Genomic DNA, 19,243 nt, shown 5'->3' on the forward strand with positions numbered 1-19,243 from the left:
AGGAAAATGAAAAAGTACGTGGTACTTTGGATGTGAAGGAAGATTTGTTTTGTGAGGAGGAATTAGCAACAGTAATAAAAGTATTAAAAAATAATAAGGCTCCAGGTGCTGATAGGGTGGTAAATGAGTTTCTTAAATATGGTACTACTGAGGTTAGAAATAAGCTATTGAGATTATGAACATGATTTTTGAAAAAGGGGAAGTACCTAACGATTTTAGGAAAACCTTAATTAAGCCACTTTATAAGAAAGGTGATAAAAGTGAGTGTGGTAATTATCAAGGCATTAGTCTGGTCTCTGTAAGTAGCAACTTGCTTAGTATTATGATAATTCTTAGACTGAGAGATACCATAAACAAAGTTTTAAGAGAAGAGCAGTGCGGTTTTAGAAAAGGTAGAGGATGTGTCGACCAATTTTTACTCATAGGTTAATAATTGAGAAGTGCCTGGGTTGTCAAACACCTTTGGTCCTCACTTTTATAGATTATGAGCAAGCGTTCGATTCTGTTGATAGAGGAGCTTTAGTAAAGGTTTTATCCTTCTATGGTGTACCAGACAAATACATTAAAATGATTAGTGCTATGTATGAGAATAACAATGCTGCGGTTATGGTAGGAAATGAGATTAGCAGTTGGTTTTGTTTTAAATCTAGATTTACGCTGGTTTCTATCCTTTCCCTCTTTATATGGATCATTCTCATTGACTTTGTCTTAAGGAGCATAGGAAAGGCAATGGGAGACAACGGAATCAAATGGGGAGGAAATAATCTCCTTGACTTGGATTATGCTAATGATTTAAGCATCCTAGATGAAAGTGTGATTAAAATGAATGAAGTTTTAGAGGATTTTGCGAGTTCAGGGTGCTAGTATAGGTTTGAAAATTAATCTTAAGAAGACTAAGTCACTAAGGCTAGGAATAAGTGAAGATGAAAAGGTGACGTTGGGTAATGAATAGATTGATCAGGTGGGCAGCTTTCACTTACCTTAGTAGTATTATTAGTAAAGATGGTGGGAGCAGTGAAGATGTTAAAAGTAGAATAGTCAAGGCTCAGGGCGTTTTTTTCACAGTTAAAAAAAGTCTGGAAGAATACGAAGATAACTCTGCAAACCAAGATTAGAATATTAGAAGCTACAGTGATGACAGTGGTCAAATATGGCTCTGAAGCATGAACACTCCGAAAAGCAGATGAAGATTTGCTAGATGTTTTCCAGAGAAATTGCTTAAGGATTGTTCTGGGTACCCGGATGACTGACCGTATTTCAAACAATAGGCAATATGAAAAATTTGGTTCAATACCGCTCTCTAGGTCTATAATGAAAGAAAGGTTGAGGTGGTTAGGGCACGTTGTGCGGATGAGGGATGACAGATTACCGAAGATTGTTCTTTTCGGCCAACCATCTATGGCTAAACGGAAAGCAGGTCGCCCCCTGCGACCTGCATATATATATATATATATATATATATATATATATATATATATATATATATATATATATATATATATATATATATATATATATATATATATATATATATATTTTTTTTTTTTTTTTTTTCTTTATTTCTTTATTTCTTTATTTCTATCTATCTATCTATCTATCTATCTATCTATCTATCTATCTATCTATCTATCTATCTATCTATCTATCTATCTATCTATCTATCTATCTATCTATCTATCTATCTATCTATCTATCTATCTATCTATCTATCTATCTATCTATCTATCTATCTATCTATCTATCTATCTATATATATATCTATCTATCTATCTATCTATCTATCTATCTATATATATATATATATATATATATATATATATATATATATATATATATATATATATATATATATATATATATATATATATATATATATATATATATATATATATATATATATATATATATATATATATATATATATATATATATATATATATATATATATATATATATATATATATATATATATATATATATATATATATATATATATATATATATATATATATATATATATATATATATATATATATATATATATATATATATATATATATATATATATATATATATATATATATATATATATATATATATATATATATATATATATATATATATATATATATATATATATATAAAGTTTTTAGGATAGAAACTAGTTATCCTGCTTTATTGCACATGCTTTTATTTTTTGAATATTACGCTTCAATTCTTCATCAATGTTCCTATTTGTTAGGAAAATTTACAACAATTCTAGGAAGAAAGAAATATAACTAAAGTGTTTGTATTATTTGAAAAAAGTACTTAATTTCAAGAAGCGTTATAAGAAGAAGAAGAAGCGTGCGGTTAAGCCCAATGTATTTTTTTCACCAAGCCACAGGCTTTTATTTTTTTAACATTACGCTTCAATTCTTCATCAATATTCCTATTTGTTAGGAAAATTTACAACAATTCTAGGAAGAAAGAAATATAACTGAAGCGTTTGTATTATTTGAAAAAAGTACTTAATTTCAAGAAACGTTATAAGAAGAAGAAGAAGCATGCGGTTAAGCCCAATGTATTTTTTTCACCAAGGCACTTTGTATAGAAGAAGTTTTTTTGAAAATTTTGAATGGAGCTAATTCAATAGGAATTTGAAATTTCTAGTGCCCTTTCTCAGAGTAAAAAGTGATTGGAGGGCAACTAGCCCCCCGCCCATCATTTCCCCAAATATACAGAATAAAAATTTTGAGATAGCCATGTTCTTCAGCATAGCTGAAAGGCTCAGTAACTATGTAACAATCAGTAACAATCCAACGCCTAAAGCGTAAGAAATCTTCTGGCACCGATAAAATGAGCGCTCTTCATATTCTGCATGGAAGTGAGCTGCTGGTAAACCAGATTGCTCTTTTGATGCAGATGATTGTTACCCAAGGTGTTGTACCTTCTTCTGTCTCAATCGGAGATCTCACTCCAATTCCAAAGAAAGGTGAACTCGCTACCCAGTGCTCGTCCTTCCGCCCTATAACAGTGGCTACTACCTTCTGTAAGCTTTTTGAACTTCTGTTCATTGACCATCTGAACGCAAAATGCTATGTTCCACCTTACCAATTTGGATTCAAGCCACGTCTCGGTTGTGCCCACGCTTTGTCGGATTTCACGAACGCACTGATCGATGCTGATGCATCAGGCAAAACTCTCGTGTTGGCTGGGCATGATGTTCGTAAGGCGTTCGACTCTCTCATTCACGCCACTATGCTACTCCATGCAGCAAAACATGGAGTGAGCCCTTCATATGTCAGAGCCCTTCGAAACATGTATTATCGTCTTAAAGTTTGCCTAATACTTCACCCATTAGCTAAAGTTGACGGCTCTCAACTCTACGCATCCACCCCTAATTTTTTTGTCAATGTCAAAACAGGTACCTGACAAGGTGCTGTTTCTTCTCCTTCACTCTTCAATAAAGGAGTTCTTGATGCACAGTCAGCTGTTCCCACATCATTCATCTTTGCCGGTCTTGATTTATCTCTCGTATGTTATGCAGATGACATTCTGAATTTCAGCCGCACTATCCAGCGCATTAGCGAGATTTTTGCAACGCTACAATCTGAGTTTGCAAAACTAGGTCTTCAGTAAGTCTGAAGTTGTATCCCTCAACTGGAAGCAAGCGTCACCTAGGGATATTCCTCTCGGAAATAGTAGGATTAAGCCAGTAGATCATACCCCTTACCTTGGTCTTCCCATTGGTTTGCCAATAATGCACACGCGACAACTATTAATTGCTCACATTGAACGTAGAGTTGGGTTATCATATGCTTCTTTTGTAACTAATAAGTTACACTTCAACCGCCATCTTCTTTTGAAACTTTTTAACTCTGTCGCTCTACCAAATTATCTGTACGTATCGCCGTTTTGGAATATGCTCACAAATACTGACAAGTGAAAAATTCGTTCAGTTTTCTTCTGGCTCGCAAAATATCTTTTACGTTTTCCCTCTTGGACCCGCAATTCTTATCTAATTAGAAAATTCAGCATTGCTGACCCCATTGTAGCTATGGAAAAGCAAATTATTGCTTATAATTCCCGTTTAACGAAGTTGAACCATCCTTGACCGTCAGTACTGGCCCAGTAGTTAAGATGTATTTATTTTGTGTTTTTTTTTTATGTGTTTATTTTCGGGCTTAGTGTCATTGTTGCAATTTTAAATTGACTGGTGAACTGATTTTCGCACGACTCCAATTTCTTGTCATATTTACACTAGTTGATATGATTATCTACTGTATATTTTTAATTCACTAATGATTATTTGGTCTAATTTTTTTTTACCATTGCGGCTTGATGCAATAATGCTTATGTTTGTTAGTAATTCTTTCTCGTTTTGTAATTTGTTCTAAGAGCTGATTTAGATCTTAGCTCCAGTGTTCTTCATTAAGAAACCACATGTATAACTGCTAAGTTTATGTGTATTTATTCTTCTTTTTTCCGTTCATTGCTCCGTCTTTTCCCTTTTTTGTATGGCGGGTTTTCCAATAAATAATAATAATAATAATAATACATACAAGGCAGTCACGTGCCAAGTGCCGGGGCCCGAGAAAAGCCCAGGCTCCTGGCACTTGCAATTAAGTGCAATTACTTACTAAACGAGCGCGATTATTATGCTCTAGTTTTCAGTTTGAAAACTGGAAGAAATTATCAAAGTCTAGTTGTCTAACTTTCGGAAGGCTCGAGGACCTAAAACATGGAACTACCCATACTGACTTTAGAAGTCAGTATGGCTTACTTCTATGGCATTAGAAGTCAGCCTATATTAATAATGTGGCATGGAGTGTGATGACTGAAGATAATCTCGTATTACAAAAATGGCAATTTTTAACGACAAACAGTAGTTTATTATTTTTTTTTTTTTATCGAAGCAGTTATAAAAATTTAAAATTTTAGCCTAGAAAGTGTTTGAGGGGGACGGCAATGTCTCTCGTATTTAAGAAAATTCTGTTTTATCGCGTCGACGAAATACATCAAGACTAAATTTAAAAATAAAATAAAAACCTGGATAAAATGACTAGCTTAAAATACACCCTTGCTCACAGAAGATACAACCGTTTTCAGTCTGAAAAATACTACAATTTTCTGTTTGTTTTCATTGACTGAGTGGATTTTTTCGCTAAAAATAATGGATATCACCCTTGTATATACAGATTTTCAGCTACCATTGATCAGAGTTTTCTTCTAGAATATTCCTGTGATCGTTAATAATCCCAAAAAATCAATTTTCATTCATTCAAAAAAAAGTTGATCATTATATAACATAATCAGTCTATTGTGTCATAATCAGCATATAACAAAGTCTTATGAAATAATTAAAGTAATTAAAAGAAATGAAATTATCGTTCATTATTGATAGATTCAACTTTGTATGTTTACTCTACAAACTTTTGAAATGACTACCCTGAACTTGTATATGCAGCTGAAACAAACGTTTTCCCGCCTCGCCTAGCATCTGAAATTCAGATGTTATATGGGAGTTTGTTTATCCATAACATTCCCAGGCAAGTGCAATCCATACTCCTGAACCTGCCAATAGAGGGTTAAAGTTAGGTTGAACGCAAGGCGTTGCAACGTGGCCTTATGTTATGACAGAATCCATATGAACGCAAGCGTCACCTTATGTTATATTGAAAGAGAGTTTAGATTGATTCGTTCACAAACTACAGCTTATCCTTTGAATATTTAATCATCAAACTTTCGACTTTACTCCTCCTCACTTGTAGCTAAATATGAAACAATGGTTTTCCGCCTCGCCTGGTATCTGAAATTCAAAATCAGATTCAACGCAAGGAGTGGCAGGGATGTGGCATTTATGATGAAAAAGAGGTTAGATTGATTAGTTCACAAATTACACACAAAAGATGATAAATTAGACAAATTCCCAAAAGTTTTACTTTTTTATTTTTATTTAAATTTAAAAGTTTAAATATTTTACAAAAATTTAAAATGTAATCATGGATGTTGTAAATGTACTGTATGTTCAAAGATACATTGTAATAGAAAATCAATAAATAATGACAAGAGTCTTCTTATTCTGTTAATGCCCTTGTATCATCAGAATATGAACCATATTTATATAGAACTAGCTGAGTATTCCTGCAAAACGTAAAGTTTACACCGAAAAGCTTATCATCCATAGTTTACAAAACAATACATCTTTAGGCACAGAGAACAGGAATATAGGATGGATCTAGCTAATTATTCTGACATTGGGACCGACATTGGTTTGGATTTAACGTTTTAAATAAGTTTAATACCATGCAGAGCAGGCAAGAAAAAATGTGATCTCACCTATTTCACATTTTTCAATAGCAGGATTTAGCTATCCCGTGGAAAGGTGAAATAGAACTTCAATACAAAACCAATCTTTTCCTTCTCGTGAAGTTTTTACGTTGGGAAGTTTTAACAGATTAGCCTCTACAAGAATTTAACTGTGAGATAAAATTATGTTATAGGTGAATCTATGTATTAGAGAAAAAGAATATTTCTCTGATAAAAAGGGGCACGGCCCTTAGATTCTCCTGTGCCTCCAGAGGTGCTTAGAACATCCTGGAAGAGTCATCAGTCATCCCTCATCACTGCGGCCACCCAGAAATCCTCGCGTTCGGGTTGGATTGAAGCATTAAGATTTTTCGGGTCAGCCTGGTAGCTGCGTCGTAGGGTGTTTTTGGGGCGTCCTTTTCTTCTATTACCACGTGGCTGCCACTGAAGGGCGACCTTTATTAATTGAGTTTCGGGCACGCAGATCACATGTCAGAGACATCTTGACTTCCTATATTTGATCACTTCTGTTATCAGTGGCTGAGACGTCCTCTGATGTACAGTAGGACCAGTGGATATTTAGAATGCGTCTTAAATACATGTTTTCAAACGCAAAGCGTATCTTTTGAAATTGTTTTTCTAGGTGCAAAGTTTCAGAACCATAGCAAAGTGTCGAGAGGACGTTGTTGTTGAACATCCTAAACTTGAGTCGGGGAGGACTACTTCTGGCTGCGCCAAATTTAAGACAGTTCCTGAAGGATGTATTATCCTGGCCGATTCTTAGCTTGCCTTCTCGCTAGCATGATCCTGAATTTGAGATGGAACTTCCTAAGTACTTGAGCTCCACGATTTGCTGTATTGTTAGGTTATCGCATCATATGTCGAGTGTAGATCCAGCATTAACTATAATTTTTTGTTTGTTGGCATTTATCTTAACGCCAAAAGGTTGGGCAGAGTCTCTGATTAGGCTAAGGTATTTCTGGAGCGTATGTTTACAGAACTCTAGGAGGCTGATATCGTCAGCAAAATCAACATCATCATCACCAACATATCCAATTCCACGGCTGTCAGAGGTCCGGGGAAAATAATCAATGACGAGGATAAATAACAGTGATGATAACACACAACCTCGCTTCACCCCTGTCATGATGCGAAAGTAACTGATACTTCCGTCGCTTGTCTTCACACAAAATTCTGTGTCTATGAAGAAAGCTTCGATGATTCGAACGAGCTTATCAGGAAGCCGTAGTATCGGAGGATGTCCAAAAGGAATTGTAGATCTACCAAGTCAAAAGATTTTTCGAAGTCATTAAAGACCAAGTACAGCTTATTGTGCCATTCATTCGGTTCTTCTAGCAGTATTCTGAGAGTAAATGCAAGATCTGCGCATGATCGTTTGGGTCAGAGTCCGTGCTGCTCCTCCCGGAGATGTTCGTTCAACGTAGGCTGGATTCTGTTGAGGAGCATAGTCGAATACAGTTTACTAGGTATTGAGACAAGGCTGATACCTTTCCGTTGTTCGCACTTTGCAGCGTCGCCTTTTTTGAAAATTTTGACGAGAGTGCTTTTTGTCTAATTCTTAGGAATTTCTTCAATTCTCCAAATTATAAAGTATTTTGTTCTCCAAATTCCATTTTCAAAATATAAAAAGAATCTCGTTATCTCGTGGATTTGTTTCTTATGTATCAAAGAAATTACGGCCATGTTTTGGGTGTCTCCTTTCTCTTCTAGTAGGAAAAGAAAGGGTTTTATGAGGATATTGAAATTTCAGATTCTCAGTTTCATTTACAGGTAAAATATTTGACCAGAAATATATACTTAGTTTTCAAGTGTTTTAAGCCACCGTCAAGCTTGTCTCTCTTTCGTCCAGAAAAATAAGAATGTCAATGAGCATGTTCTAATTAGGAGATTTGTTTTTGGATTTTTACAATTAAAACCTTAGGAATCTTTGAACATGTTCCCAGTAATGCAAACCTCATTTCTAAGGGGTTTAGGCAATCAGCAAACTTTTTTCTCTTCAAATCAGCGAGAAGGATGAGATAACGGATGAGCGAGAAGGGTTTGATGAGATAACTTATTTTCATCTTGGTATTTCACATACAATTCTAAAAGGCATACAGTTGTAGGGTTTTTTTTCAGCTGTCAGCAAGCATCTTTCTCCACTGATCGGAGGTAAGATGTTTGATAATAGTTTTTAAGTTGTCAATTTTCCTTGAGGATTTTCTTTAAGGATGCTTAAGGATTGTTCTTTAAGCATCCCGGATAACTGACCGTATTTCAAACAATAGGCTGTACGAAAAATGTGGTTCAATACCACTCTCTAGGGCTAAAATGAAAGAAAGGTTGAGGTTGCTAGGGCACGTAGTGTGGATGAAGGATGGCATATTGCCGAAGTTTATTCTTTTTGGCCAACCGTCTAAGGCTAAAGAGAAAGCAGGTCGTCTTTGTCTGGGGTGGGAGGACGTCATAAAGAAAGATATAAAAGAAACGGGAACTTCGTGGGAGGGTGTAAAAAGGGAGGCTTTGAATAGATTGGGATAAAGAAGAAACGTGCGTAACTGTGTTGGACTCAGGTGGCTTGGTGCTGCGGTGAGTTGTTAGCAGTAGTAGTAGTAGTAATTTTTCTATTAAAATTTCCAATTTTCAATTAAAATTTGAATTTCAAGGATATTTTAAGAAACCAAATGTTTTCTTTTATCTACAGTTATATAGTTTTCCAAAGTTCTAAAGTTTCTTTTCTCTAAGGATCTAGAGTTTTACTTAGTCCTCCTCTTTTCCTGTTGATTGTGCTAAGCAGCCAATTGGTAGGGATGATGTGCATACTTTTGTAATGCATAATTCATTTCTATGGGGCTTAGACTGTCAGTGTATTTATTTGAGAGAGAAATTCATTTTTACTGAAGACCAATATTCACAAAAAAATCATATTAAACAGACCTACCACGTGAAAATCTGTACAGATTTGTTTGTGCAGGACTCAATATTTTACTCACTTACTACGTATATATTCAAAGAAAAAAAAACAAGAAAAAAGAAAGAAAAATGCAATCCTATTAATAAATAAGAAATAAACATCATGGGAACCGTGAAAAACTACTTACACAAGATAGAAGACAGAATACCCCCCCTCCCCCCTCACTCATCTTTATTCATTAAGACATTCTTTTCTTAATTCAAAAGAGGTGTGTCCTATTTTTAAAAGAGGACACACTCTCAGCCATCCTAGTGCTTTCCGGAAGACTGTTCCATAACGAAACACCCAAATGCCTAAATATAAAACTAGACCTAGCAGTGTGTCGTCTCTCATGTACTAGGTCCGCGGAATTCTTTGCATCGTAAGAATTGTACGCAGAATTCGATGATAAAACATCACAAAAATAACTAGGTGCTAATTTATTTCAACACTGATACACGAAAATACCGGTCTGATAATCTATCAACTGCCCAACATTTAAAATATTAAAATGGCGATAACAATTCATTGTACGTTCACCATTTTCAAACTCACCGAGCAGGCACAGCGCTTTATTCTGCCCAATTTGTATCCGTTTAAAATTTACAACAAAATTACTAGCCCACACAGTACAACTGTACGCAATGTAAGGATGAATAAGTGAATTTTCTCTAAATTATTATTTCTCTTTAAACTAACAAGAAAGGAGTTTGATTGTTTTTTTTGTCATCTTTTTTTTTGTAGTTTCACGTATAATTTCAAGAAGAATACTGTTTTATGTTTTTGTCTTCGCTAGACAGTAAAGTAAGAAGTTCGATAGTAATTCTTAAGTTATCAAAATTTCAATTTCGTTTTTAAAATTTTAATTTCAGGGGATATTTTAAGAACCCTAGTTATAAGGTTTTTTTCATTTTATTGTCCTATCTAAAACCAAACCCCTCCGTTTCCTTAATAGCGAAATCAATCGTACTTTTCAACTGATTAAAGCTGTTTTAATTATGAAGATTTAATATATTAAAGCATGTATGTGCTGAAGGCAGACAGTCAGGTAAGTTAACTTTGTGTATCTCTAAAGTAGGGTAACAAGACCCAAACTTTGAAGTTCTAAATATAAACTGCATCAGTTTCTCAAGGTCTTCAGTTTTTAGCTGTGACATATACCCCCAAAACCATTTAATGTGCTTAGATGTTCTGTCATAACCTTCATAACGTGCTTTCGCTCTCAGCTTACTAATCTCAAAAACATAAATCCCTGAAATAAGCTCTTCTAATTCTTCAACAGAAAGACCTTTCAGCCAAGAAATCGGAAACACGTCTTCAAAGCCTTGTTTTATTAGTTTCATTTGTTTTCTATAGCGGCCATAAAGGTACTACTGGCCGTGATCCAACACAAGACTTCTTTAGTCGTAATCGGCTTAACGGTATCTAGATCCCGATTATGAAGCTCCTCCAGTTCTTCCACATCCATAGACATCAACGACTTAATGAAATCCGGATCCATGTTTTTAAGCTCATCGAGACAAACTTCCTCAGCACCTTGTTCAAGGAGCAATTTGTAAAACGCAACAGAGAATCTAGGGTAAAAAAAAGTGAGAATTGAAAATTGCAAGGGCTAAAAGTCGTCCTGCGCAGATGAAATATCTTCCGACGTTTGGATCTAGATTTAATTTTGGATCTAGAACTAATGTTGGATATATTTCAATTAATCCTAGGTTGGCTAACGAAAACACAATTTGGATGGGTCAAAAAACTATTTAGAAAATTCCAAAAACCATTCATTCAATGGGCCACCGCTGTCAAAAGCGTGCTCTCCTAAAAATTGAATATGTAGTTTCTTATTAAATTCATAATTTGTGTTAGTCAAAAGTTCTTGTCGAGATTGGAGATAAAGAATTTTTCTTGACACTTTTATTTTAAATAGACCTAAAAAATGAGCTTCAGAGCACTTGTTCCTCAACTTCTGTATTCTTGTTAGTTGGGTCGTTTTGCTGGGATGACTTGTCGGGTTTAAAGCTGCCCTCATACGAGAACGAGCTATACAATTCTACAATTGCATCACTTCTATTACTTTGAGACATATTATTATTACTAATATAACAAATAGAAACAAATAACTTCTCCGGTTGTACGCCTAAATTCTTCATTAAGAGAAAAACTTGGCAGAAAATTGTAATGCAAATAATTTTTTTTTTGTTTTTGAGAATACTTTAACCAGAATGAAGAGAAATATTTTTGCAATTTAAGTTTACTGAAATAGTCACGAAGCATATATTCTTTTTGAAAAATAAAAAATGGATATAAGATGTTGACTGGATGCGCTATTTGTCCAGCCGGGGGAAGCTAACTTGTAACTTTGACAAACTTACCAGGATAAAATAATGCCTAAAATATTGCAGAGTAGTTCTTTTATGTTCCTTGGACAGTTTTTAACTCTTTTTCTTACCCTTTGAAGGTGTTAACATTTCAATCAACAATAATTTACATTAGAAAAATATATTATCCAATTTAGGATCTTTAAATATAAACGGAATACGCTCCGGACTTTTTATGAAGAATTTAATAAGGTTTATATTTTGTGCACATTTAATATTACTTATTGGCAGCGTTTTAAAATGGCGTTTGGATTTCATGCCAGTTTCTTTACTGTATGCCGAAAAAACAAATGTTCAAATGGGGATAAGTCCATTTATTTAGACAATGAAAACAGGTACAAAAGTCAAGATATGTCGATGACATATACAGCAATCGTCATCAATAGAAATTCTAAAGTATTAAAAATAAAACTAACTAATTTGTACAAAACAAAATAGTTAAGTTCCAGGTCATTCACTAGAGTTTTTTTCTGCGAGACATCAATAAACATTCGAAGTCTTGATATGTTAAATTTCTACTCTTATTTTCATAAGTGTAAAATAAATTTCCAATCAAGGTGTTAAAGCCTTCTCTGTCCTCTAATTGCAAAAGAAATGTTGAATTTATAGTTGTTTACTTGATTGCTCTCATCTCCATCTCCATCTATACGACACATTTTTTATGCAATACCTTGAACTAACTATCCTTTTCCCAGACCACACTGCCTTTCTATAACAAATAAGTTTAATTTTAAAGTAAATTACTAAGTCTTGTTTCTTTTGTAAATAACAAAACATAATATAAACATATAATAACAAAACATATTATAAACAAATTATAATAACAAAACATATTATAAGGCTTTATTTTTCCCAATTGCTAGCTTTTTTCAAATCGACAGGAAGTTTAAAGACTTAATTAGATAGCATATTACCAAAAATGTTCGCATATAAGCAAAAAAGATGACAAATGATGACAAATGATGTTTTGGTGACAAATGATGTAGTGCTAGTGCATGAATTAGATGTCTTTGTTTGAAGTACCAAGGCCAGTGGAAATGATTATCTGGTTGAATTTATCTTTTAGATACTTGCACAACCATGTTAAAGGGCCCCCGTTTCACAGGTTCAGTAGCCCAAAGTGTCGAAATGCTCCCACCAGAGGGCATTTTAGTAAAGACTCTATGTACTGATTTCTTTTTTTCTCATGAACACTGCGTATAGAAGGAGTCGCAACAGAACTTCAACCCCATTCAAACTAAAATTTTCACTTGGAATAAGTGAGAGCTCATTTAATTGAAAATTGACAGTTCTAGTGCCCTTTTCATGGCTACCTTCTTAGACACAACCTGATAAAGAACGAACCCTAGATAATTGTAACCGAATATTTGAAACAACGTTTCAAGAAAGCAAATTTCAAAGGAAACAGAATGGCCATTTGAACCTAATATAGGAACAGTAACTGTTATTTAATTAATCTTAATGATAAAAATTTGCCGCGAAAATAAACTTATGGGAATACCCAAAAAGGTTTGAAGCCCCACAAAAATGGGCTCAGTCCTGCATCTTGAGCAACAAGGACAATCATTTTTTTCACATGAGATACAATGATGATTTCACACGTTTTTTACATTGAAAATTCTTGGTCAGCATGCCTGAGACTCTAGGCAGGCAAAACTAACAAACAAGTATTTGTCCAATAAGAGAGTCATGCATACTCCTGCCATTTACCCGTGCCCCAGTCATTTAAACATTTGCCTCTCAATTACTTTGACTATCTGTCTTGGCTTTTCTCTGTCTACAATTAGCCATGTCTTGATGCAACCTATGCAACCTACTGCAAAATACTTGATAACTTCAATCCTTGATAACTCAAAAATGATTTGGGGTTTATTTCAAAGGATATTGCTATGACTACGTGCTTTTTGTTAACAAAAAAGCATTATACTAAAAATAAATAAGTACAAATAAATAATTATACTATAAATAATAAATACTATAAAATTTATATTACGGTAATATATATACTATATAAATATAAACTATATATTTATATTACGGTAATCACCTGGCAAAAAAAAAAAAAAAAAAAAAAAAAAAAAAAAAAAAAAAAAAAAACTGTCTTCCTACTTTAGTAACTGAAATAAATGAGCACTTGAACAAGGTCTAGACCCTACTCATCCATCCAGTTCCCCAGGACAAAACAGTGTAACCAATCCGACAGTCCGAAACTCAAGTCCAAAATAGAGCAAAATCAGCATCAATAAGCATACGTCAATGTTCCAACACCAAGCTATAGCACCTTAAATATAAAAAAACATTATATTCCCAAGGTGATCACCATATATCGGGGCTCGTCAGAAGAAAACGCATTGCCTGTTTGGGTTTTTGCGCTTAAATTTCGTTACCCAGGCAATTTGAGCGCGCCATGCAATAATCTGGCATACCCCTATACAATACCACCAATGAACTAAACATAAACAAAATCGAAAACATCCAAAAAATAGAAATATATACCCCAGAATTTTTTTTTAAAACGTTCTTAACCAACATTCAAATAACACTGACAGCCGAACTTCAACCAATTTAAATACAAAAAAATAAATTACAATAGTCCCCCGGAACAATTTCACTTTCACTCAAATTCTAAGAATTAAATTCCGAGTATTCCACCATAATCTTTACCACAAGCGTCGCAATCCAACCCTCAACAACCGGGAAGATAAACCAATTCCGTCAACAAGTTACAGTAAAATATCATTCAAGATATCTTGATAACTTTTATTATACTTATGTAAAAGCTGATAATACTTAAAACAAAGCTTTTTAAAATGCCAAGCAAGTTTATTGGCGGAAAAACCTCTTATGATTAGCTTCTTGCTAAGTAACATACATCTATTTCTAAAATCGATGTAATTAGTACAAATTCTTGCATATCTAAATAGTTGGGAAAAATACGATGAATATGTTATATTTGAATGAATATTACTTTTTGGAAATAGAAAATTAACTATTTCAAAATTAAAATCGTCTGTTTTATTATATATTTCAAAATTTATTGTATTATTAGGTACCAAATTAATCTCTAAATCTAGAAAATGGTCATATTTGCCATTTTCATTACTGGATTCCAGCTTTAAGTCTGGTGGATATGTTTTAATTGCAATCTCTAAAAAATTTGAACAATTTATCACCATAAGGTCATCTAAATATATTTTATTATCTGAGAGAAAGTACTTTATATTACTTGGATTCATTTTATCCGTCATACAATCATTTTATAAATAATTTAGAAATAGGTCCACTATAACTGGACTGGTATTACCCCCCATAGGAATTTCATTACATTGATAATATAGATTGCCATTAAATTTTATATAAGTATTAAATAGAACAAATTCTATTAGATCAAAAACCATATCTAGGCTAGAACATCTTGAGCTCGTTGTACTATTAAAATAATTAGTCCATCTCGCCTTCTTATTATACGCATCAATTTTTAAAAACGGCAAATTAGACAAAAGAAAAGCTTTCTTAATAATCTTTTGTAAATTTACAAATTATAAATTAATGTGTAAATTTGTATATAATGTCGTGAAATCAAACAAGTCCACTCTTTTGGCTGAAAATGAAGCAAGAGAGTCTACTAATTGCAGCGAACTATTAACAATCCAGTCTGGATTAAACTTAGAAATTTTTTTAATTCCCGAACAATATGCCTCAAACTTATTTTAGATTTCTCCTAAAATACACGACAAGTCAGTAGCCGCAACTCTGGTCGGGCACCTTGCTGCCCCCGCAATTAAGCGTGGTTTCGGGGGATTTTTATGAAATTTTGCCGTCCAATATAAAAACGGAAAATTTTTATCATTATCATTAACCTTAATATTAAATTTTTTTAAAAATATATCCTCTATTCCAATCAATAGACTATTATTAACATCTTGAACCTTTTTATATGTATTTGTTGTACTAAGCTCCTTTGTTAAAACATCACAATAAAGCTTCTGACAAATTATTGCAAAATTATTATTCGCTTTATCAATGGGTACAATTACAAAATCCCTCTTTATATTATCAATTGCTTGTTTTATCTTAGAATTATAAAAACAACATCATTATCATGCTTATTTGTCCTCTTATATATCTTATTTCTAACCTTATTAATAATTAAATTTTTCCAATTCTGAAAACTATTTTTACAAGAGGATATATCGTACGAATTACTTAATGTATGGTAAGTTACAGCCAGAAATGACTTAATGATAACCATAGAAGATTCTACGAAAGAATTGATGCTTTTGCAAGGAGGAGAAAACAAGAAAGGTAAGCAGAAGGGAAACTGACTTTTCAAGTAATATTTTTTTAGCTCTTGAGATATCTTTTGTATTAAAATACTGTTTAAATTATCTATTTTTATTATTCAATATTAGTAGAGATGGGGGTCCGACTCCCACGAGAACTCCTTATATGGGCATAGCCTCCCTAGGGAGAAAGATTACGTAATGGGGTCAATGACCTCTTTTTCCAAGGTCGATTTATTTGATGTTTTTATGTGTAATAACTCCGGAACGAAGGTTGCACATGCGCATTGAATTCTAACGGGAACAATGTTATTGATCTAGGACTCAAGGGGGAAGTGAATTTCCGAGAACTTGATTGCGTAATCGATCGTGACCTAAATTTCCAAGTCAACAACAACAACAACGACCTTGACATTCGCTGAGAGCGTGCACTTACAACAACAACAACAACATCGACCTTGGAACACCTGTGCGGTCGACCTCAATTCACCTATCGTGAATCAATAATTCCCCTTAGAAACAACAAATTAATTCTCCTTTCTTGACAGATCAATCAATCAATGACATCATCTGTCAGACTTTAAAAATTTTCGCATAGAAACGATTCTCCAGGAATAGATCCAAGTCATTAATGTCTTGGCCTCGGAAACAACTCCTTTGGTCGAACTCCAAAAGATATTAATAACCAAAGGCCATGGAAACAATTCCCAAGAAACATCTTAGCGATGAATTGTTTTAGCGCGCGAAAAGGTTTCTTATTAATTTGAAATGCATTAGCGAAGAGATGCCAAAAACAAAAGGAACACGCTGAATTACGTTTAGGGATTATTTGGGCGAAACTGTTTTAGACAGGTTATGGAACTATTTCGGCGAAACAGATAGAGACGTTTTAAAAGATGATTTTTGAAGAGATTTTAGAAGAGAATTTGAATGTGGTCGTTATAATACACAAGTTTCATTTGAACAGTGTTGCGAGGTCCTCTAACCCAACCCCAAAGGGTTCCAATCCTCCTACCCCAACCCCGAAGGAAGCCCCCGGTCAGGAAAGCCCCGGGTCAGGAAAGCGCCGCAGGGGATGCGCCGCAGGAAAGCGCCGCAGGATGCACCGCAGGGATGCGCCGCAAAAAAAAGTAAACTAAAAAGTAAAAATTTCGAAATGTTATCCCCCAAATGCCCTCCTCAGACCCCCACAGGTCCTCCCCTGGTCCTCACAGGTCCCCCGGGCACCCAAAGGACCACCCGGCCCTCAAGGGCCCCCGGATCCCCAGAGGTCCTCCCCCGGGCCCCAATGAGTCCCCTCTCCATTTTTTTAATACTTTTTTATGACTTTATTATATCTTTTCAGAACAAGTTCCAGAACCTATTTTCCAGATCCACTTTTCAGAACAACTTCAGAGCAAGTTACTTTCTTAATGTCCCTCCTAAACCCATTTTCTAACTTGAAGTACTTATCTTTTTTCACCCACAACTATACTTTACAGATTTGGATACCTCAACACCAAGAAATATTTTTCAAAAGTCATTTCAGAGCAAGTTACTTTCTTAATGAGCATCCTAAACCCATTTTCCAACTTGAAGTACTTATCTTTTTCGATCACAACTATACTTTACAGCTTTTTGGATACCTCAAAACCAAGAAATAATTTTAAAATAATATTTGAAAGCATTTTACTTTCTTAATATCTCTCCTAAGCCGATTTTTCGACTTTAGCTACTCATCTATTTTGACCTATGCTCGACTGGTAAGACATTTGTTCGCATCAACGCCAAGAAATACTTTTCAAAGACAATTTAAGAGAAAATTACAATATAAACGAAACTCCTAAGCCCTTTTACAAACATTACTTAATTTTATTTTTCTCCCACAACTATACCGTACAGCTTTTTGGTTACCTCAACACCAAGAAATACTTTTCAAAGACCATTTCAGAGCAAGTTGCTTTCTTAATGTCCCTCCTAAACCCATTTTCCAACTTGAAGTACTTATATTTTTCACACACAACTATACTTTACAGCTTTTTGTATACCTCAACACCAAGAAATACTTTTCAAAGACCATTTCAGAGCAAGTTACTTTCTTAATGTCCCTCCTAAACCCATTTTCCAACTTGAAGTACTTATCTTTTTCAACCGCAACTATACTTTACAGCTTTTTGGATACCTCAACACCAAGAAATACTTTTCAATGACCATTTCAGAGCAAGTTGCTTTCTTAATGTCCCTCCTAAACCCATTTTCCGACTTGAAGTACTTATTTTTTTCAACCGCAACTGTAGTTTACAGCTTTTTTGGATACCTCAACACTAAGAAATACTTTTCAAAGACCATTTCAGAGCAAGTTACTTTCTTAATGTCCCTCCTAAACCCATTTTCCAACTTGAAGTACTTATCTTTTTTCATCACAACTATACCTTACAGCTTTTTGGATACCTCAACACCAAGAAATACTTTTCAAGGACCATTTCAGAGCAAGTTACTTTCTTAATTACCCTCCTAAACCAAGTTTCCAACTTGAAGTACTTATCTTTTTCATCACAACTATACTTTACAGCTTTTTGGATGCCTCAACACCAAGAAATACTTTTCAAAGACCATTTCAGAGCAAGTTACTTTCTTAATGTCACTCCTAAACACATTTTCCAACTTGAAGTACTTATCTTTTTCATCACAACTATACCCTACAGCTTTTTGGTTACCTCAACACCAAGAAATACTTTTCAAAGATCATTTCAGAGCAAGTTACTTTCTTAATGTCCCTCCTAAACCCATTTTCCTACTTGAAGTACTTATTTTTTTCATCCGCAACTGTAGTTTACAACATTTTGGTTACCTCAACACTAAGAAATACTTTTCAAAGACCATTTCAGAGCAAGTTACTCTCTTAATGTCCCTCCTACACCCATTTTGCAACTTGAAGTAATTATCTTTTTCACCCACTTTCTCAATTAAAAAGAAATTAGTTTTTAATCAATTCTTTTTTCCAAATAATATAAAAATTTTCCACTTCGGTTCAGATTTTTCTCAAGGGAATGAAAAAATTTAAAATAATGTTCCAAATTTTCTCACCAAAGTGAAGAAAAGTTTTTGATCTCTTCTGAATTTTACCATAGAACACGCTCCAATTCTAATTTCTCCAGAGAAAACAAAAATCTTCCAAGTCAGTTCCATATTTCACAAAGACATAAAGAAATTTAAAGTTCAATTCTAATTTTTCGATGGAAGATGGAAAAAGTAATACCAAACTTGTAAATATTTTCATGGAAGATGAAAAGTTCTTGTCCAATTTCAAATTTTCTCAACGAAGTGAAGAAAAGTTCAAGTTCTCTTCTGAACTCTACCAAAGA

General features: G+C 33.9%; 1 protein-coding gene across 1 annotated transcript; it reads right to left on the bottom strand.

Moving 5' to 3' along the window:
- Window positions 1-10,236: 10,236 nt before the first annotated feature.
- LOC148942396 (E3 ubiquitin-protein ligase Itchy-like) lies at window positions 10,237-10,587 on the bottom strand. Its single transcript, XM_089103309.1, has one exon. It carries the CDS (start codon window positions 10,585-10,587, stop codon window positions 10,237-10,239), a length of 351 nt encoding a protein of 116 aa, XP_088959435.1.
- Window positions 10,588-19,243: the final 8,656 nt, after the last annotated feature.

This window comes from Artemia sp. Qi Xiang Cuo, chromosome 17 (assembly GCF_049724085.1).
Source record: "Artemia sp. Qi Xiang Cuo chromosome 17, ASM4972408v1, whole genome shotgun sequence".
Lineage (NCBI taxonomy): Eukaryota > Metazoa > Arthropoda > Branchiopoda > Anostraca > Artemiidae > Artemia > Artemia sp. Qi Xiang Cuo.